Below are 22428 nucleotides of genomic sequence, written 5' to 3'. Positions count from 1 at the left end.
CGGCTTGTCTGTTCTACCTTGTTTACCTCTATTACCCTTTGACTCGGCTTGTCTCTCGCTTACCTGCTCTTTCGTTCCCTCGACCTCGGCTTGTCTCTAGACCATTCTTTACTTGCTACTTACGTTAGTCCGGCCATTCTAAGGTCCGGTATACGTACCCTGTACCTGTTTGTACTCTGCGTGTTGGATCCCTGTCCCGATCCTGACACACCCATGTGCACAAACTTCATCACAGAGTTTGCTAGAAATTAGACTTTGTCCTACAAAAATATGTATAGAACAGTGGTGAGTACACTTTTGTACCTAGCTACAACTTGCAGACCTGACGTGCTTTGGGAATATAATGCAGAAAAGTTAGCTTTCCCAGTAAAAGGGACTGCATAGCACTCTATAGACTAGTAAGATATCCTAAATGATATGTATCAGGTGTCAAATAGCCCAGACTAGTAGGATATGCAGAGGCAGATTGGGCAGCAGATAAATCAGATCCAATAAATCTATAAATGGACATGTGTTCTTATTGGAATATATAGGAATATAAAGGTAGCTATCAGCTTGCTAGTCATAAGTTAGAATCAGTGGCACAGTTTGGAGTTATTGTTAGGCATTGGAGTTAGAAAGTGTGATTGAATTGAGGCAAAAATTTGGGTTTGAAAGTTAAATTAGGAATTTGAGTTAGACAATAGTGTTAGAGACTGGAGTAACCATTGGTTGCATGGCAATTGGGATTAGATTTAGAGGGACACGACAAGCATCTCACCATGCAAAATAAAATCTTAAACTAAAACAACTTGCTTCATATGCATGTTATAAATATTCCGTAACTGGAACATCAACAGGCCAGGATTTACGCATCTCCCACATCTGTTCCAGTGCATATACCTACCAAAAATGGACTGCTGGTATGCATCTTGAGGGCCATTATCTTTGTCATAATTTATGCTTCAAAATATTTCATTTGTAGGGCCCAGACCAGGGTAGCAACAACTGAAGAAAACAGAACTACATTGTGAAAATTACTTAATGTAATAGACTTCATAAAATAAAATGATGTTACATATGGCCTGTTTCTGGCTGTTCCATTAACGCCATTGGCATACCATTAAGGATGTTGTGGTGGTTGCACATGTGAGCCAGCCATGAAATAGTGACTGTGGTATCTGATGTTTTAATTGTGCTGTTTTCTTCTTTTTATTTAGCTTATTTGAGGGTTTAAAGGCTAAGTTTGAGAATAAAAAAAAAATACATCATATATGTATTATAAAACAAACTAGTATCCAAGAATGGAATACGAAAGCCGCTACTTTAGATTTTATTGAAATTTATTTTTCTCTCCTTAGCAAAGTCCCATTGTAACATATTAATAACTTACTAATTATTTCACCATAGATGCCAAATGGGGAATCACTATTAGGTTGCCAAGGTTAAGTTTAGAACATCCAATGGAATATAAAATATCATATCTCTGCTTAAAATGTAAGACAACGTCTATATATATATTTTTTTTCTTTTCTATTCTACATTAACTTTAAAGTGACCCATTGAAAAAACGTAATATAAATATTTGTATTTGATAATGGAATTTTGTTTCTGTAGTAGGTTGTTAAATACTCAACATTCTCATCCCCCCTTAGATGGATCCTTTACTACAGAACACAATGATCATACTGGTCTTCATCTTTCCAGTCCATGTTGTTGCCTATAAGAATGGCATGATTCAGCCTGCATGTATTGACATGCATCCTCAGCATAACGCTAGTGCTCAGACTAGCTCTCCTCCATTCAGTCTGACCCTGTCGAAATATAACTACACATCAGGAGAAAAAATCACAGGTAAACATGCAGCATGTATCATAAGAATAAGACAAGTCTAAGCTCATTGCAAAGCTAATTATGGAATAACCTCCCGGACACAATTAAATCTTCCTCAACTCTAGAATCCTTTAAAAGGTCCCTGTCAACATATCTCAGTACAGAATGCACCTGTAATAATGTAGATTATATTTCTTACTTGTTCTGTGTTAAATGTATTTAAGCGTATTTTAATATTACTTTGTATTTTTAATATTATGTTGTGTATTTTACTATTACTTTGTATGTTTAATGTTATACTGTACCCTATTGTAACAAGGCAATGTTTGTGGGCTCAGGACATACTTGAAAAGGGGATACATCTAAAAGTATCCTTCCTGGTCAAATATTTTAGAAATAAATATTATATTATACTACAAAAAAATAGACAAATAAAATAAACAATATTCTTATCAGTTATACAGGTACAGCTTCCCACAGATCACCTCCCAGATAGTGGTCCTAACAAGCCATAGACATATATACAATATACATGGGATTCAGCTGATATACCTAAAACATACTAAATAAACAAAACATAGTGCGATACAGTTTGTATGAAAAATTATATTCCCTGCTATAGATTGCACTCACGAGAAGTTGGAGTTAAATGCACTCAAAAGGTGCCGCCCCCGAAGTAGGTGGGTTGCTAATATCTCCTTCTCAGGATCAAAGTATCACTTAGCATCAGGAACCATGCAGGACTCCGATAGGTAGTGTCAGGATCCCGCGGGCGGCTGCGAGGGGAGGCTGCAGTCCGCTCGCGGCACTCACCCTCCAGTCGTCCGCGGTCCCCTTCTCCTCGTGCGCTCGGCGAACGGCATCCTCCCAGCCTCGGATGCCGCCCGCGTCTTCCTCTTCGTCCCCCAGCGGCAGCATGCATGACGCTGCACGCTGGGAGACTGCCCAGTTTTGTAAACGCCGGGGTCAGCCACCTGACCCGGCGTTAAAGGCACAGTGCCTCAATCACAGTGGGAGGTATAAATATCTCCCACGTGTGATTGTTAACTCTGATTGGAAATTATCCAATCAGAGTTAAGCAATGGGTTTAAATACTTACCTTTCATGTCTCTCTCTGCTCTGTTGTGGTCTTTGCTTTCTAGTATTGCTGTTCTACTTGTGGTTCTCTCTGGTTTATGTACTCTCTGGCTTGTTTATCCGACCTTGTGACTTTCTCCTACCCTTTGACCTCGGCTTGTCTCTCGTTATTCTGTCTTCTGGTTCCCCTTACTCGGCTTGTCTCCTGACTATTCTTTGTGCGCTTAGCCAGGCCACTCTAAGGTCCGGTACTGCACCTTTTCTGTGTGTATGTTAGCGTGTTTTGGTTCCCAGAAATGTGACAGGTAGATAGAAATCAAATAAATGTATTGGATAAAACAGCCATAAAAATGGTCTTACACGTTTCGTCCTGAATATGAGACTTAAAAATAACATCAAAAAACTTGTATGTTGCATTCAGTTCCCATACATTGTAATTCATGCACCTCCTTTTCTCTTAAGGGTCTTAAATGTATTAGAATAGAGAAAGTATTACCTAATTGGATAGGGGGTACTTACAGGATCCACAAGCTACGTACATTGGTACCTTGGGGACTGAATGTCGACATAGACTTGGTCTGTTTCGTGTAATTTTTTCTTCTTTTTGGGTATCTTGTTTCTTGATCTTAAATATATTTTCAATATAGATCTTGTCTAGTTTTTGTAAATATTTTCTTTTGTGTTTTTTGTTTAGTGATATTGTGGGAATTTCCAAGTTATAAGAATTGTTTTTGGTTTAAACCAGTCTGAAGCACATATATATACTTCCATTTAACATTAATAGTTATAACCATGACTTACCAATAGGAAGATAGAATATTTAAGGTTATCAATAGGAAGATTATGGCGGTTTGGGCAAAACTGTCTTTTGGCAAAAGATGGGTATGCGTGGCATTGTTACCTCTTCATTTGTATTTTATTATGGTTTTTTTTTTATTATTCTTTATTTTTGTAGTGCGTATGTTAGTTACAGGCATACACATGGCACCCCAACGGCATTCCATATGTAGGTTATATTACATTAGTTACAGTAGGAGGTCGATAAGCAATGCACTTTTTTTTTTGTGTACAAATATTAATGAACGCAGTACTGAAGTCAAGATTGTATAAACAAGCTAGTAGTACATATCTGAGCTATGCTGCCGACTTCAATTTGCAAAAGAGGAACGACCTAGACGTGTGTATAAACAGATTGAGTTGAGTATTTAGATAATTAAAGCAGGTTTAGCGATTCTGACACAAGTTAAGCTATCTTAGCTGGGTCACAGCCTGATAGGAAAGCTAGGCATAAGTGTTAGGCCAATGTAAAGGCTGTGTGTATGTTTAAGCTATACATTGCAACTATGTGGGCTGTATTTAACGATGGGTCAGCCTTTATATATTTAACTAGAGAGTACTGAGGCTTAACATGTTATCAAGGTGGGTATAATGTTTTATACAATAAATGTATTTGATTTCTATCTACCTATTGGTGTCCTGCATGGTTCCTGATGCTAAGTGATACTTTGATCCTGAGAAGTAGATACTAGCCCCCCACCTACTTCGGGGATGGCACCTTTACAGCGCATTTAACTCCAAACTCTTGTGAGGGCAATCTATAGCAGGATATATCATTTTCCATCCAAACTGTATCACACTATGTTTTGTTGAAATATTATGGTATACTAACCAGTATTTTTCTTCATATAAATCTACATGTCACTAATAACAGGGGGGGGATTGACAGAACTTGACAGTATTAGCTCTGCCTCTTCTTATGTTTTTTCAACTTGAAGCTTTCCCTAAGACAAAGTATTCCCTACTATTTCCTTTGATATCTTTTGCTTGAGGAGGAATTTCAGTGAAATTATATCATAGTGTTTATGAGCATTTTATAAAGATTGTATCTTTACGAAAGCTCTAAAAAAACAATTTTGGTGACAGAGCTGGTTTAAGTTGCGCTTAACATTTTAAGGTTGTTTCGTTTATCCCAATCAGCTTATCATCACTTAATAGTCACCATATTCATCAAAGGAACGCTCTAATTAGTAATCTTTTTTTAAACTCATTGAATTGCTTATGGTGCCTAAAGGTGCTTTCCATCCAGTCAGTGTTAAGCCATTTAAACAGCTTAAACTAAAAAAGATACCCTGGCCACCCACAGTCCAGCCTTTGCTGGAGGTTTGGCTAAGGCAGAGATTACACACTTCCTTCTACCCATACCAGAAATGGGCAGCGTGGTAGGATGAAAAATGTGAGCTGACACGCTCAGATACTCCCAGCCAATCGCAGCTACCCATTGCTGCTATGGCTAATGCTTCCTCATTAGCACAAGCAGCTTTGAGGGTATGAGCTGGGGTAATCTCGTTTAACATTAAAAACAAGATTTTGGGAAGAAGAGATCTGGAAATCAGTATGAGATCAATCCTAGAGTAGGTTTTATGCACGGCTGAATAATAGGAATATTCCCTAGCGGAATGATGTAGTGTTCTCCAGGTGTCATATAGCCCATGCTCCATGGGTAGTTTTGTGAGTGCTTTGCAGTAAGCTTTGAGAGTGGCATGTCTTTGTGAGTCGACAGGTATGGTAGTGTATATTCGTGAGTTCAAAGTGTGATTGAGGTGCCCACAAATTATCAGTGGGCTATCAGTGGTTATTGGTAGCTTCGCTAGTACTTTGTGCTCAATATGGGGCAAGTGGGAGTGCTGACCCGGGTGGGCCCTATGTAGACTGTGAGTCAGCTTGCGTGCTCGCTGGATCTGCTCCCCCCTGTATCCTAGCTAAGGGTAACCTCTGGCTGTAGGTACCGGGGAGTGGTATTCTATTTGCAGCGTGTATGGAGTCGCTACCAGGCATATAATTAGCATGTTTAATTTAGGAAAGTAATATAAATATTTTAAAAACAGTTTAAAACTACAATTAGATGGTACTTAAAGGGACTCTATAGTCAACATATAAAAGCAAGAAAGACAGGTCCCCCAGCCTTCCTTCTTGGTTTTATATGTACTTTCATTGATTAAAAATTATTTTCGGAGCGTTTTTATATTAAAAACTTACCTCCATACCAGCGCCGAGCTCCCAGCCATGCCGCGCCCCCTTTTTCGTAAAAATGACGAAATCGCGAGGCCCAATAGGACACTTCTCACAGAGAAGCGTCCTCGCGATGTGGTGCGCATGCGCGGCTTCGCGCTGCACCAATCGCGTTCTTCATAGAGCGGCATTGACAGCCGCCCTATGAAGAACCTCAGTGCTATACCGCGCATGTGCGCGGAATGCGCGTTCGCGAGCTGAGCTGTCTGACTGACAGCTCAGCTCGCTTTCTAAAATTATCAATAAGGGGGGGACCTACTGTCCCCCCCCGGCCCCCACCCCTGAGCGGCGGGTGGGGGCCCTAAAATTCACAATGGGGGGGGACCTACTGTCCCCCCCGGCCCCCACCCCTGGGCGGCGGGTGGGGGCCCTAAAATTCACAATAAGGGGGGGACTTATTGTCCCCCCCGGCCCCCACCCCTGAGCGGTGGGTGGGGGCCCTAAAATTCACAATGGGGGGGACCTACTGAGCGGCGGCGTGGGGGCCCTAAAATTCACAATGGGGGGGGACCTACTGTCCCCCCCCGGCCCCCACCCCTGAGCGGTGGGTGTGGGCCCTAAAATTCACAATGGGGGGCCTACTGTCCCCCCCCCGGCCCCCACCCCTGTGCGGCGGGTGGGGGCCCTAAAATTCACAATAAGAGGGGGACTTATTGTCCCCCCCGGCCCCCACCCCTGAGCGGTGGGTGGGGGCCCTAAATACAAAGGGGGGGGACCCTAGTTAACCCTTCCCCCCCCAAAAGAAAAATTATCTCCCTACATACCCCCCTCACCCTAAAAATAATGAGGGGGGGACCTTTAACTAAAGACCTGTAACAAAAAAAAAAAAATTAGATAAAAACAACTTACCATTCGATGTTTTCCTTCTTCTAAAATCTTCTTTCTTCAGCCCCCAAAAAAGGCCAAATAAAAAGCCATAATAACCAACGCAATTTAAAAAAAACCTGAGCGCAAAAAAATAATCCATCTTCACCCATGGAGGGCTCCGCGCAGACTGAGCTCCGCAGGGCGGGGGAAGACTTATAAAGCCTTGCCCCACCCTGCAATTAGGCTAAGAACACTCTGATTGGCTGGTTTAAGCCAATCAGAGTGCTGTGTGTCATTTTACACAGCGTGGGAAAATTCCAAAGAATTTCCCCACGCTGTGTAAAATGACACAGAGCACTGTGATTGGATGGCTTGAAATCCATCCAATCACAGTGCTCTGTGTCATTTTACAAGCGTGGGAAAGTTCTTTGGAATTTTCCCACGCTTGTAAAATGACACAGAGCACTGTGATTGGATGGCTTGAAATCCATCCAATCACAGTGCTCTGTGTCATTTTACAAGCGTGGGAAAGTTCTTTGGAAATTTCCCACGCTTGTAAGATGACACAGAGCACTGTGATTGGATGGCTTGAAATCCATCCAATTACAGTGCTCTGTGTCATTTTACACAGCGTGGGAAAATTCCAAAGAACTTTCCCACGCTTGTAAAATGACAAAGAGCACTCTGACGGGCTCAAACCCACCAATCAGAGTGTTCTTAGCCTAATAGCAGGGCGGGGCAAGGCTTTATAAGCCTTCCCCCGCCCTGCGGAGCTCAGTCTGCGCGGAGCCCTCCATGGGTGAAGATGGATTATTTTTTTTGCGCTCCGGGTTTTTTTTTTTTTTTAATTGCGTCGGTTATTATGGCTTTTTATTTGGCCTTTTTGGGGGCTGAAGAAAGAAGATTTTAGAAGAAAGAAAACATCGAATGGTAAGTTGTTTTCATCTCATTTTTTTTTGTTGTTACAGGTTTTTAGTTAAAGGTCCCCCCTCATTATTTTTAGGGTGAGGGGGGTAGGTAGGGAGATATTTTTTTTTGGGGGGGGAAGGGTTAACTAGGCCCCCCCCCTTTGTATTTAGGGCCCCCACCCACCGCTCAGGGGTGGCTGCCGGGGGGGGACAGTAGGTCCCCCCCCCATCGTGAATTTTAGGGCCCCCACCCGCCGCACAGGGTTGGGGGCCGGGGGGGGGACAGTAGGTCCCCCCCATTGTGAATTTTAGGGCCCCCACCCGCCGCTCAGGGGTGGGGGCCGGGGGGGACAGTAGGTCCCCCCCCTTATTGAGAATGTTAGGGCCCCCACCCGCCGCTCAGGGGTGGGGGCCGGGGGGGGGCAGTAGGTCCCCCCCTATCGTGAATTTTAGGGCCCCCACCCACCGCTCAGGGGTGGGGGCCGGGGGGGGACAGTAGGTCCCCCCCCTTATTGAGAATGTTAGGGCCCCCACCCACCGCTCAGGGGTGGGGGCCGGGGGGGACAGTAGGTCCCCCCCATTGTGAATTTTAGGGCCCCCACCCACCGCTCAGGGGTGGGGGCCGGGGGGGACAGTAGGTCCCCCCCTTATTGAGAATGTTAGGGCCCCCACCCACCGCTCAGGGGTGGGGGCCGGGGGGGACAGTAGGTCCCCCCCCATTGTGAATTTTAGGGCCCCCACCCACCGCTCAGGGGTGGGGGCCGGGGGGGGACAGTAGGTCCCCCCCTATCGTGAATTTTAGGGCCCCCACCCGCCGCACAGGGTTGGGGGCCGGGGGGACAGTAGGTCCCCCCCATTGTGAATTTTAGGGCCCCCACCCGCCGCTCAGGGGTGGGGGCCGGGGGGGGCAGTAGGTCCCCCCTATCGTGAATTTTAGGGCCCCCACCCACCGCTCAGGGGTGGGGGCCGGGGGGGGACAGTACAGACCCCATTATTTTAGCAGCGCTAGTCCTTCTTCAGGGGGTATTGATTTCGATTTGCCGTCTTTTGTGAGCAGTAGTTTCATAGGGAATCCCCATCTGTAATGAATTCCTTGGTTCTCATCTCTTTGGTGACTTAATGGAACGCTTTTCTGCGTCGCAAGGTTGCTGGTGATAAGTCTGCAAGTATTCTTCATGTGGGGTATTCTTCATGCGGGTCCGCTCTATTCCGGCAGGCTCTTAGGATAATTTCCTTGATGTGGAAGTAGTGCGCTTGGAGAAGCACGTCGCGTGGCGTTGAATCCAGTAAGTATTAAGGTTTAGGGACCCTATGGACTCTATCCATGAGTAGCATGTCCGCTGGAACACCCAAGGCATACACGTGCATTAGGCTTTGAACGTAACCTGGAGGTTGCATGGGAGCACAGTCTCCGGGACTCCCCGCAAGTGGAGCTTGTTTCTTCGTGCTCTGTCCTCCGAGTCTTCCATTCTCGTGTCCAGAAGCTCTATTTCATGCTCAAGAGCCTGTACATGGTCCGCCAAGTCATTGTGCGTGGAGGCAAATTCTTTACACTTTTTCTCGGATCTCTTTGTGCAGTTGGTTGGCTGTGTTTAGCCATGATTGTATGAATTTCGCCAACATTGCTTCCAGGGCTTGTAGGTTTTCGTTAGTCCATCAAAGCTTTGGAAGCCATCTATAATTGGCATGTGGGAACTGGCATCGGAGTCATGAGCTCCGTCTTGCATAGCCGCCCGTGCGGCCTCAGACGCGGTGCATGGCTTCTGACCGAAAAATTGAGATTTTCAGCTCTGGCAGCACTCTTTTTATTCTTATGTTGTGCCATAGTCGTTTTGGTGTCAATGGTAGGGGTTCTGCAAGTGATATCTGATAGTAAGTGGAGCCCACGTGCCGGAGCAATTTTTTAAGCGCCCATCTTGCTCGGCGGTTAGCCATGCCCCCGTGAATTTAAATTTTAAGGTCAAATTAGCCAAATGTGAGAAAAGTAAATTCGTCTCTGACCTTAAATGTCCTTCCCACCCAAGGCACCCCTGAGAAACAGAGCACACACTTAGCTTGTAGCAAACAGCATTACTAACTCTAAGGTGAATAAGCACAAATAGCATACATCAACAAAATACAACCAAACAAACGAGTGCTCTTGTAAAGGCTTACTCTAATAATATGACAATCTGACTGACTGCAATGGGTATGGTACTGACAAGCATCATGTCTGCTTTCTCAGTGTGCCTGACAAAATCACTACAGCTATAAGCCTGTCCCCCTTATACACAGAATTCAAAAGAAAAAAAAAATGTTACTTCATCCTTTGCAGTTTATGATCTGTCCAACCCTTTCTTGTGACACAAATGCTAATGTTCAGTCAGTGTCTTGGCAGGTTGTTGTGAACAGCCCAGCTCACAAAGATGCTAACTATGCTGGGTTTAAACTGATAGCAACAAAGGTATGGCTGATACCACCTAACTAACATATCCATTCATACTGTTTAATGAGCGGAACTGTGGCTGTAGGATAAAGTACTTAAAAAAAAAACCTTCAAAAAACACTCCAGGAACTACAAGCAAATGTGTAGATGATTTGTCATTGACATGTTTAATAAAGACAAACATTCAGGTTTCCCAGTGTATGAATTACGTTTGACAAGTTTCACCCTCTATTTCTTTACAGTAACCCTAAAAAATACAACTGCTGATTCTGTAATTGAAGGATTCTTAATCCAAGCTCGTGATGGAAGCAGTACTACCCCTATTGGTTCTTTTCAGGTCAGCGGAAATGATGTGCAGACGCTAACTTGCACCACTGCAGCGGTACGTCTGTCCTTATACTTTCTATATTACAAAGAATTGTTTTTTGCATTTCCTCTCCTGTGGTGGTACCCAATATGACCTCGGCATGCCTGGTCCTTTGCTCATTATCAATATTATAATCTCCTCACTGCTTTGGTAAGTCTTTACTGCACCAGTGCAGGATATACATTAACTATGGCAATATAATCCATAGGCATCAAGGCCATGTGACTTTACAAGCTCATGGTGCAACTGGAGTCATCCATGAGTAAACGGTCCTAGGCTTTTTTTTTTAGGAACCAGTAGTCTAAATATATTGGACATGGGTTACATTTATTGACAAACCATTTAATTATACACTGATCAGCTACGGTATTAAAACCACCTGCCTAATATCATATAGTCCTCCACATGTTTCCAAAACAGCTTTGATGCATTGAAGCATGGACTCCACAAGACCTCTGAATGGGTCCTGTGGTATCTAGCAGCAAAGAATTAGCAGCTGATATTTTAAGTCCTGCAAGTTGTGAAGTGGGAAATTCATGGATCAGATTTGTTGTTCCTGCACACCATAGAGGCTCAATTGGATTGAGATCTGAGGAATCTGGAGGCCAAGACAACACATTGAACTCTTTGTCATGCTCCTCAAACCATTCCTGTGGCAGAGTGCATTATATGCTGAAAGAGGCCATCAGAGAAACCCATTGCCATGAAGGGGTGTATGTGGTCTGCAACAACGGCAACATCCACATGAATGCCAGGATCCAGGATTTACCAGCAGAACATTGGCCAGAGCATAGCACTGTCTCCACCAGCCTCCTCCTTTTTTCCCATATTGCATACTGCTGCCATCTCTTCCTCAGATAAGCACACACAGTTGGTCATTCACCTCATATAAAGAAAATGTGATTCATCGGATCAGACACCCTTTTTTACCTTGCTCCATGATCCAGGTTCATCAATAAGCATGGTGCATGTGACCATGATGCAGAATCACAGATTTTTCTGCTTGCTTCACTTTTGGTAGGTTTTCACCACTGCATACAGGGACACTCCACAAGACTTGTCATTTTGGAGATGCTCTGATCCAGTTGTCTAGCCATCACTTATCAAATTCGCTCAGATCTTTTCGCTTGCCCATTTTTCCTACTTCCAACACACGAAGTTCAAGAACTGACTGTTCACTTACTACCTACTATATTCCCCCTCTTGACAGGTGCCATTATGACAATATAATCAATGTTATTCACTTCAGGTGTCAGTGGTTTAAATGTTATGGCTGATCAGTGAATATTTATCAAAAGGAGTTTGTGATGAGTAATGCATGCATGCAAGTTAATCTGTTAATAATTGCATCTTTAATATTTTCCAATCTACACAGTAGTGTTTCTACAGTTATAACATTTTGTGGTTGACAGGGGTTTATTATATATGTTAGGGACCAATGTATAAAAAAATTAACCCCCGCTACTGCTGAAAACCCCATCATTAATGCCTTTCATTATGGTTAAGGCCACAGAGGTAAACATTTTAGGATCCTTTATTGTCCTATCAAGGTTGCCAGAAGCCATGGTTAGGCATATATATTTCTGTCATGATCTAACTCAAGAGTGGTATTTAAAGGAAAACAGTCACAAAAGTGTTACTTTTTAATTTTTTAACAGTTTATTGTAGTTATTTTCTTTTTTTATGGAGGCTGTGTGAGTATGGTTGGGGCTGTAAATGCAAATTAATTTAGCTCCTAACTCACAGAGAATTGAGCAGTGAGACTGCAGAGGCATGATCTATACATCAAAGCTGATTCATTAAGCTAAAGTTGTTTTGCCAGTTGGAATATCCCTTTAAAGTTATATAGTTACTACATTGTAATTGCATCTAAATTGTTTCTTTTCACAGAGCGCTGTGAGTCACACATCAGATAGCTCAAAAGCACAAGTACAGGTGACGTGGGTGGCACCAAATGCCAATTATACAAACCTCCTGTTCAGGTAATGGAATTAGAGTGAAATAGGCTTAACGCAATCTAAGTACTAGGTATACGTCCATATTAATACATAGTGATGTCGCAAACACAAAATTTTCGGTTCGCGAACGGCGAACGGGAACTTCCGCAAACGTTCACGAACCGGGCGAACCGCCATTGACTTCAATGGGCAGGCGAATTTTAAAACCCACAGGGACTCTTTCTGGCCACAAAAGTGATGGAAAAGTTGTTTCAAGGGGACTAACACCTGGACTGTGGCATGCCGGAGGGGGATCCATGGCAAAACTCCCATGGAAAATTACACAGTTGATGCAGAGTCTGGTTTTAATCCATAAAGGGCAGAAATCACCTAACATTCCTAAATCACAATGGATATGGATTGACACCTGACATATTGACACCTCGACATATGGATTGACACCTGTCCTCAGAGACCCTTATACACACTGACAAAGTGCAGAATAGGGACTGTTCCCCCTACATAGGGTCACTTGGCAGATATGGATGGACACCTATCCTAAGGATCCCTGATACACACTGACACAGAGCAGAATAGAGACTGTTCCCCCTACATAGGGTCACTTGGCAGATATGGATTGACACCTATCCTAATGATCCCTGATACACACTGACACAGAGCAGAATAGGGACTGTTCCCCCTACATAGGGTCACTATGTGCCTTTTTTTTTGTTTGGTTTTTGAAGCCACAGTGCAGCACCAGAGGGACGAAAAATTAGGCATGTACACATGCCTGAAAAATTAGGTATTGTTGCAGCCGCTGCTGTAGCAGCGGCCATAAAAATTGATGTATGTTTCCCAGGCAGAAAGTACCCTAAAACATTGCGGCTTGAACCCTAGTTGGTGGCGGAAAAGTCACGCAAGTCAACTGGCATTCAGAGCTAAAATACAGCAGCGTGTGGACCATTTTTAGCCCAAGGCAGCTCATCTCATCAGGCCTTTTTTAGTCGAATGTATCGCCCAGTGTCAGTCCCTTCGGGATCCATCCCTCATTCATCTTAATAAAGGTGAGGTAATCTAGACTTTTTTTGACCTAGGCGACTTCTCTTCTCAGCACCACGACCACGATGGCCCATGCGGGGTGGCCTGCCTCTGCCTGTCATTTTTTTTTGGATTAGTGGTACTATGCGTGCAAGCTACTGTGAGACCAGATATGAGTGGCACTGTGCAGTGGCAGAGGTTGGCAGAGTACACGCTGTAGGCCTGACACACCCGCTTGAAGACAACTAACTGCTATTCAATCTATAACAGTGAAAAAAGTTTTTTCTTTGTAAAGGCACGCTATATTGACACCAGATATGAGTGGCAAAGTACACTTGCAGAGGTTGGCAGAGCACACACTGAAGGCCTGACACCCAGACGCTTGCAGACAACTAACTGCTATTAGCTTACAGTGAAAAACGTTTTTTCTTTGTAAAGGCACGCTATAGAGACACCAGATATGAGTGGCAAAGAACACTTGCAGAGGTTGCCAGAGTACACGCTGAAGGCCTGACACCCGCTTGAAGACAACTAACTGCTATTCAATCTATAACAGTGAAAAAAGTTTTTTGTTTTTAAATGCACGCTATTGTGATACCAGATATGAGTGGCAATGTGCACTGGCAGAGGTTGGCAGAGTACACGCTGTTGGCCTGACACACCCGCTTGAAGATAAGTAACTGCTATTCAATCTATAACAGTGAAAAAAGTTTTTTGTTTTTAAATGTCAAGCTTAAGCTATTGTGACACCAGATATGAGTGGTGGCACTGGGCAAGTGGGCACAGTATCCACTGTGAGCCTGACACAGAAGCTGGCAGACAACCAACTGCTATTCAATCTATAACAGTGAAAACATTTTTTTTTAAATGTCAAGCTTAAGCTATTGTGACACCAGATATGAGTGGTGGCACTGGGCAAGTGGGCACAGTATCCACTGTGAGCCTGACACAGAAGCTGGCAGACAACTAACTGCTATTCATTCTATAACAGTGGAAACACTTTTTTCTTTTTAAAAGCACGCTATTGTCACACCAGATATGAGTGGCCAAGTGGACTGGCTGAGGTTGGCAGAGTATACGCTGAAGGCCTGACATACCAGCTTGAAGGACACTGACTGCTAGTAGCTTACAGTGAAAAACTTTTTTTCTTTTTAAAAGCACGCTATTGTCACACCTGATATGAGTGGCAAAGTGGACTGGCTGAGTTTGGCAGAGTGCACGCTGAAGACCTGACACCCAGACGCTTGCAGACAACTAACTGCTATTCAATCTATTACAGTGAAAACATTTTTTTTTCTTTTTAAATGTCAAGCTTAAGCTATTGTGACACCAGATATGAGTGGTGGCACTGGGCAAGTGGGCACAGTATCCACTGTGAGCCTGACACAGAAGCTGGCAGAAAACTAACTGCTATTCAATCTATTACAGTGGAAAAATTGTTTTTCTTTTTAAATGTCAAGCTTAAGCTATTGTGACACCAGATATGAGTGGTGGCACTGGGCAAGTGGGCACAGTATCCACTGTGAGCCTGACACAGAAGCTGGCAGACACGCAACTGCTATTCAATCTATTACAGTGGAAAAACTTTTTTCTTTTTAAAAGCACGCTATTGTCACACCAGATATGAGTGGCCAAGTGGACTGGCTGAGGTTGGCAGAGTACACGCTGAAGGCCTGACACACCAGCTTGAAGGACACTGACTGCTAGTAGCTTACAGTGAAAAACTTTTTTTCTTTTTAAAGGCACGCTATTGTCACACCAGATATGAGTGGCAAAGTGGACTGGCTGAGTTTGGCAGAGTACACGCTGAAGGCCTGACACCCAGACGCTTGCAGAAAACTAACTGCTATTAGCTTACAGTGAAAAACTTTTTTTGTTTTTAAAGGCACGCTATTGTCACACCAGATATGAGTGGCAAAGTGCACTTGCTGAGGTTGGCAGAGTACACGCTGAAGGCCTGACACCCGCTTGAAGACAACTAACTGCTATTCAATCTATAACAGTGAAAAAATATATAATTTTTTTAAATGTCAAGCTTAAGCTATTGTGACACCAGATATGAGTGGTGGCACTGGGCAAGTGGACACAGTATCCACTGTGAGCCTGACACAGAAGCTGGCAGACAACTAACTGCTATTCAATCTATTACAGTTAAAGAAAAAAGTTTGTTTTTAAATGTCAAGCTTAAGCTATTGTGACACCAGGTATGAGTGGTGGCACTGGGGAAGTGGGCACATTATCCACTGTGCGCCTGACACAGAAGCTGGCAGACAACGAACTGCTATTCAATCTATTACAGTGAAAACTTTTTTTTGTTTTTAAATTTCAAGCTTAAGCTATTGTGACACCAGATATGAGTGGTGGCACTGGGCAAGTGGGCACAGTATCCACTGTGAGCCTGACACAGAATCTGGCAGGCAACTAACTGCTATTCAATCTATTACAGTGAAAACATTTTTTTTCTTTTTAAATGTCAAGCTTAAGCTATTGTGACACCAGATATGAGTGGTGGCACTGGGCAAATGGGCACAGTATCCACTGTGAGCCTGACACAGAAGCTGGCAGGCAGGCAACTGCAATTACATTACACACAAAAAAAAAAAGCAGACTGATGTTCTAGCCCTAAAAAGGGCTTTTTGGGGTGCTGTCCTTACAGCAGAGATCAGATGAGTCCTTCAGGACTGTAGTGGACACTGAATACCCTAGCCTAGCTATCAATTTCCCTATCTAATCAGCAGCAGCTAAACTTTCCCTCCTCTCACTAAGCATGCAGCTTCAGAATGAATCGAAAATGGATGCTGTACAGGAGGTGGGAGGGTCTGGAAGGGAGGGTCTGCTGATAATTTGCTGGAATGTGTCTGCTGACCGTGAGGCACAGGGTCAAAGTTTGCTCAATGATGACGAATAGGGGGCGGATCGAACCACGCATGTGTTCGCCTGCGGTGGCAAACGCGAACACGCTATGTTCGCCAGGAACTATTCGCCAGCGAACAGTTCGGTACATCACTATTAATAAATGTAAGTGAATGTTGTGCTGAGATCAGTCAATTCAAACACATTGGGATACAGGCACATAAAGCTGACAGAACTATGCATGCACATCGAGAACTGAAAGGAGCAGAAGAATAAAAAATGTCCAAATAAAAATAGAATTCTTTGGGCCTTTATGTGGACCTGTAGAGCCTTAACTGTCTCATTTATATTACTGATAAAACACCTGTCCCAAATTCTGATAGTTTAAGTATTAAATAAGAAAACAATGTTATATAAGTTTTATGCCCATTTGACCGATTCTGACAAAGGTTGAATATTATAGACCAGGATTTGAGAAATATAAGTTTTCATTTAGGCATTGTGCACATTGCTATTATTTATCATGTTCCTTTTTTGTTTCCTTTCATAATTTTATTTTACACCTCTTAACCCCTGCCCACTGGCAATTGTGTATACAGTATTGTCAAGGTATGCATCCATTCCCTGAAATCATGTATACACAATTTAAATAAATGCATACATGCAAATTAAATGCCTTTATTGCAAACAAATTATACCATTTATAAAGTCCAGAAACTCACAGTGCCATGCTGTGAGCATCCAAGAGCTGAATACAGAGAGACCAACTCTCTGTATCTTGTCCTGTGCTGCTACATCCTGATGGGAGAGGTAGAGGAGAGATTCTTACAGAGCTAATAATGCTGCACTGTGGCCCTAGGAGGTAGGCAGGGGGGAGGGGGAGGTCAGCCATAGCTCCTTCTCACTCTCCCTATATTCACAGAGAGCATGGGAGCTGATGAACAGAGTCGAGCAGATAATCAGAGAGTGGCTGATATAGAGCTGGCGGAGGGAAGTGTAAGTGTGCTGTGTGCTGTCAGCACACTCTGATTTACCATGCTCTATAAACTACACTTCACATCATAATGGAGCAGGGAGGTAGCATGTGCTGAGATACTGTTTGATGGCTGTTGTCAGTCTCTCACAGCACACTATCACCTCTACATGTGTGTGTGAGTTTCTGACAGTGTGTGTGTCTTTCAGCATGTGTATCTGTGTATGTGTCTGACAGTGTATTTTGGTGTCCGAGTGTGCATATATGTCTCTGACCATGTGTTTCTGTGTGTGCCTGAGAATATGTGTATGTGTGGCACTGATAATGTATGTTTATCATTTTGACAGTTGTATTAGTGATTGTGTCTGGAATATCTGTGTGTGCATGAGGGTGTTCATATACGTGCATGTATCAGTGAGTATATGTTTGCATGTATTGGTGTGTGCATCTAAAAAAGCACCATGGGTGCTATGATGGTTATATCATATGAGCAACATCATGGCAATGATATTATTAATATAATAATATTTACAACACTGTTTCCTTGTCTGCAACTTTATTATCTGGTAAATTATTTTTTTTACAGTTTTTCTCTCCAACCAAAAGCTTTTTGTTTTGTTTCCATTAAATAACGTGCTATCTATGCATACTGAAACGGAAAATACATTTAAACATTACTTTCCTGGACACCCAAAATATATTGGAGGTGTACTTTTTTTCAGTTAAGTTGTTAATTGTTTTCCTTTTTTAATGAAGGTACAAATGTAAGAAAAACTAGTTTTGTTTATTTTTTTTTATTGAGGGTCTATGCTCTTAGGTTATATATATAGAAGGCCAAGTGTGACATTTGAACTCACAATTTTTACATTTTAAGAAATTTATATAAAAACTATGCATTGTGTGTAACGGATCACCTGGCACCCAGACTGAGTACCTCCGTTAATGGATGCTCCTAGTGCTTCCTGAGGACTCCAAGCACTCTGGCAGACACCACAATCACCGAATCCGAGAAACCTTTTAAATTCTCCCAAGCATATGAATGCTGTAGACCATTGAATAGGAACCATACGAATAGGCTTGTACTCCTAGCAGTCAACTGGAACAGCATGCAATAAATCCTTCCCCCCAATAATGAGACGACACATCACTTTGAGGGTAAAACAGGAACTCTGGACTGGCTCATCCAGCCTGGCTTTTATTACACTTGTACACTTACAGGCCACACCCAGGGGGAGGCATAAAATAACCAATCACATACATGGTTCAACCCACACATCCCCTCCCCTCAGATAACCAGTTAACATAATTATACAGCCAGGAAAACTACAGTTTTTATACATGTGCTATAACTTTAAATCCATACATCCAATCTTCCTAAAAAGATACACATATTTAGAATCAGCACACTTTAAACATAAACCCTTCCAAAAATCAGCCAAATCCCTCCAGTGGATCAAAAGTTAGCTGGAGGTCCCTTTATGACCGACCGCAAGGACATTTTCCTGCCCAAAACAGTTCCATAGATTTGGGCTGTGCGGTCGGTCAATTTCATGCGAAAAAACGACTAAGTCCCATTTCGAACGGGACTTAGTCTCTGGAGCTGCAAGTTCAGTATGGAAGAAGGTAAGGGTCAGCGGTGTTCGGCAAAATGTGTAGCCGATTTCAGTTCCACAGAATCTTTAGCATACACCGCTGACCGCGTTCGACTGAACAAAGATGGCCGCCACCACGTGCAATTAACCTGCAGTAACCTCTCAGCCTGGGAGGTAAATTGCCTGCACACTTTAGCTTCTGGGTGGTCCGCCTGTGTGGTACTTGGTTCAGTAAGCCCTATATACTGAACCAAGTGGGGGAAAGCCAGGGGCAAGTTATTTTACAGGTGTGGGGACATAGTCTTAAAGGGACATTGTTCACCAAAGTTACAAGATGTCCCCAGACGGTTCTTAAAGGGCCATACACACCAAATAAAAGCCCATACGTTTTCAGGGGCCATAGTCTTAAAGGGTATTGTTACCCAAAGTCTCAATATGTCCCCAGACAGTTCTTAAAGGGCCAGCAGCAGTACAATAAAATACCATTCACTGTGCTTAAAGGGCCAGCAGTCGCACAATAGAATACAATATGCCCCAAATAATCCAGGGGCCATAGTCAGCAGGTAGGAGGCGGGCAAACAGGCTTCTCCAGGGCCCAGTGGCGAGGTTGGTTTCGCCACATTGTGTTGCTTACCATGACAATTATTTGAAGAAATCATGTCTCTGAAACTAGCAAAATATATTATAGTCATTTAGTTAAAATGGCTGCCCAATAATACATTTTTTTGAGTGCTACACTGTTGTACTGTTATTCTGTTGATGCCTTGCTAATAAAGCATTTGTTTCATAATAATATCATTCATTTTTTCAGGGCTACTGTTGTGCAAAATGCAACCATTTTCTGGGAAGGTGTCGTAAGCAACAAGCTCACATACTCTGGATCCCTTCATCTGGTAAGAAATTATTGGGGTTTTTTAAGTTACATATTTACGTAGCTATATAGTAATGTAGTTAGAAAATCTCAAGTCCATTATGTTCAACCTATCACCTTATCAGCTGTTGATCCGAAAGAAAGTGAAAAATCCCCTCTTGAGATGGTTTACAACTGTGCATTAACATGAATAAAATCCCAGTTGACTCTGGAGTGGCAATCAGAACACCCATGTATCAATATGCTTCCACTTACACCTATATTACCTACTATATACCTTATTATATTTGACCAAAAAATCCTAAACGTTTAATGTGATATATTGTTATCATACATATTTTTTTTTTAGAATATCTATAAAAATATCTAGTTTGCTCTGCTTGCGAAATAGCTTTTCCCAATAGACTTCAGTTGAGGATTTGCTCTGCTAAAAGAATTCAGCCATTTGTATCTTATTGGATATACACAATATATTAATTTGGGAATAATAAATGTTATTATGCTTAGTGAAAGAGTCTTTAACAAATGCAGGGACTTACATGTTACAGGCAATACAACAAGGGTTAGATAAAAAAAAAAAAATCCACAAACTATCATTAAAATTCACTTAAGCACAGATTGACACGGCATCTGATAAACAATGCGGTAATTCCAACAAAACCCATGATATCTTTATATTCTTGACATTACATCATTGTTTTGTTGGTGACTGTTCAGGAGTGGGATGGAATCATTCACGCCTGGAGAGGGTGTGAGTGTTAAACCCAACCAACCAGAAAGAAAAAGCAAAGTATGAGATAGGTAAGGCTGGGAGACAAAAGTTTCATTTTTGTTGTATACGGCTGTGCTTAGTCTTCATCATTATCAACAAACAGCCTTGTTCAAAACACTCTGAGGATGAGCTACAAGCAAGCACCAAGTTCATTTTAAATTCAATAAACAGCAGACTTCTGCAAAACTGACTTTCAGTAGGCTAGTCTAAATTAAATTCATTTTAATCCACATCTCAATGACTTGATCCATCAGGAATTGACCTGTGCAGTCTTATTCATCCAATAGGACTCTCCCTTTGCCCCTCTTCCTTAATATTATGTTAAGACTTCATATAGATAAAATTGTGCCAACATGTGAATTCACATCACAATGCACGATGCTCACGTTGGTAATGCATTGTGTATGATATGAACTTTGATATGGCATTAATGGTACCTGGGTATCTACCTGCAATGTAACCTGTACAAATCGACCCACAAAGGCTGTAGGTAGTTCATGATTTGCGCTGTACATATTTTTTTCAGTTACATTTTAATCTGTACCCATTCTTGTTCTATGATCAATACAACCATTGTATTATTACTACATTTGGCTGTCTGTATTGCAGGTTCCTGCCTTTAGCCAGACGCTCCTGTGTCTCTCTGCTCTGTTCGGTTTCCTGTGCATGCTGTGATGGCCTGAGACTACTACAGAGAATAAATGACAAATCCCAGGATATTCTTCTGTACATTTGTGTATAACATGCATGTGTGTTCATTGAGAAAATTGAGAAAGATAATCAGGAATTTATCTTGCTATCAAAAATATTTTCCCCTTGACTTTTTAGCGATGTCCTATGTAATGTGTCACTTTACCACTGAGCATTCCAACATTTAAAGGGTGGAATATATCATAAGGGAAACACTACAAAGCTGTGGATAACGTCATACATAAAGCACACCTATAGTGAGTTATTGAAAGTAATGGCCTTCGCAAGGACCAAATTAAATTACAGTGATTTTTCTAAAAAATTGATTTTTATGATTTAAAAAAAAAAAAAAATGTAGATGCAAAAACGACTAATTAGGTCATGCTGTTTTTCTAAATACAATATATACATATAAGTATGATTTTTGTCTATGATGAATATTATATAATAAAACCTTTCCTTTATTTAAGAAAAACAGTACTGCTCTTAACCACACGTGACCTGTTCATAGGAAATTAGATATGTTAAATTAGAATGTTAAGGATGCAAAGAAGGGCAAATTGGTAAGCAAAATGAATGTCTAAACAACCAAAGAAATAGTGACTCTTTTATGAAAAAAAGAATCAAGAAGAAAGGTGATTTGCTCATTGTCCCAAATCCCTATGCACATTTATATAACAGCTTTTTAGCATCACTCCAATGGACATTAAAGTGTAAGCTAACTTGCCTTGTCAAATTAAACCTCTTTATATAGAGTTGCCCGTCAAATTAAACCTCTTTAAATCATACCAATGATTTACCTTGCTGCTTTCAACTGAAACAAAACGTGGTATTCTTATAAAAAAAACGCCACTCTCATTAATCTATAATAGGATACACATGGGATATAATTTATAACTGTACAATGTAAATAACATATCAATAGTGATGTCGCGAACACGAAATGGGCAGGTGAATTTTAAAACCCACAGGGACTCTTTCTGGCCACAAAAGTGATGGAAAAGTTGTTTCAAGGGGACTAACACCTGGACTGTGGCATGCCGGAGGGGGATCCATGGCAAAACTCCCATGGAAAATTACACAGTTGATGCAGAGTCTGGTTTTAATCCATAAAGGGCATAAATCACCTAACATTCCTAAATCACAATGGATATGGATTGACACCTGACATGACATATTGACACCTTGACATATGGATTGACACCTGTCCTCAGAGACCCTGATACACACTGAC

At 42.2% G+C, this 22428-nt stretch overlaps 1 protein-coding gene across 1 annotated transcript in view; it reads left to right on the top strand.

Annotated features, from left to right (window-relative positions):
• Positions 1-21534, top strand: part of LOC134568690 (putative ferric-chelate reductase 1) — a 29685-nt gene extending 8151 nt beyond the window's left edge. The window contains exons 2-6 of the mRNA XM_063427342.1: positions 1635-1833; positions 10341-10480; positions 12356-12447; positions 19673-19754; positions 21114-21534. Of these exons, the coding sequence (XP_063283412.1) occupies positions 1635-1833; positions 10341-10480; positions 12356-12447; positions 19673-19754; positions 21114-21179 (579 nt within the window). The 3' untranslated portion in view covers positions 21180-21534. The remainder of the gene's footprint in view (positions 1-1634; positions 1834-10340; positions 10481-12355; positions 12448-19672; positions 19755-21113) is intronic.
• The last annotated feature ends 894 nt before the right edge of the window (positions 21535-22428 follow it).

Source organism: Pelobates fuscus, chromosome 7, assembly GCF_036172605.1.
Source record: "Pelobates fuscus isolate aPelFus1 chromosome 7, aPelFus1.pri, whole genome shotgun sequence".
Classification (NCBI taxonomy): domain Eukaryota; kingdom Metazoa; phylum Chordata; class Amphibia; order Anura; family Pelobatidae; genus Pelobates; species Pelobates fuscus.
The sequence above is the reverse complement of the archived record's forward strand: the minus strand, read 5'-3'. Positions and strand labels throughout refer to the sequence as shown.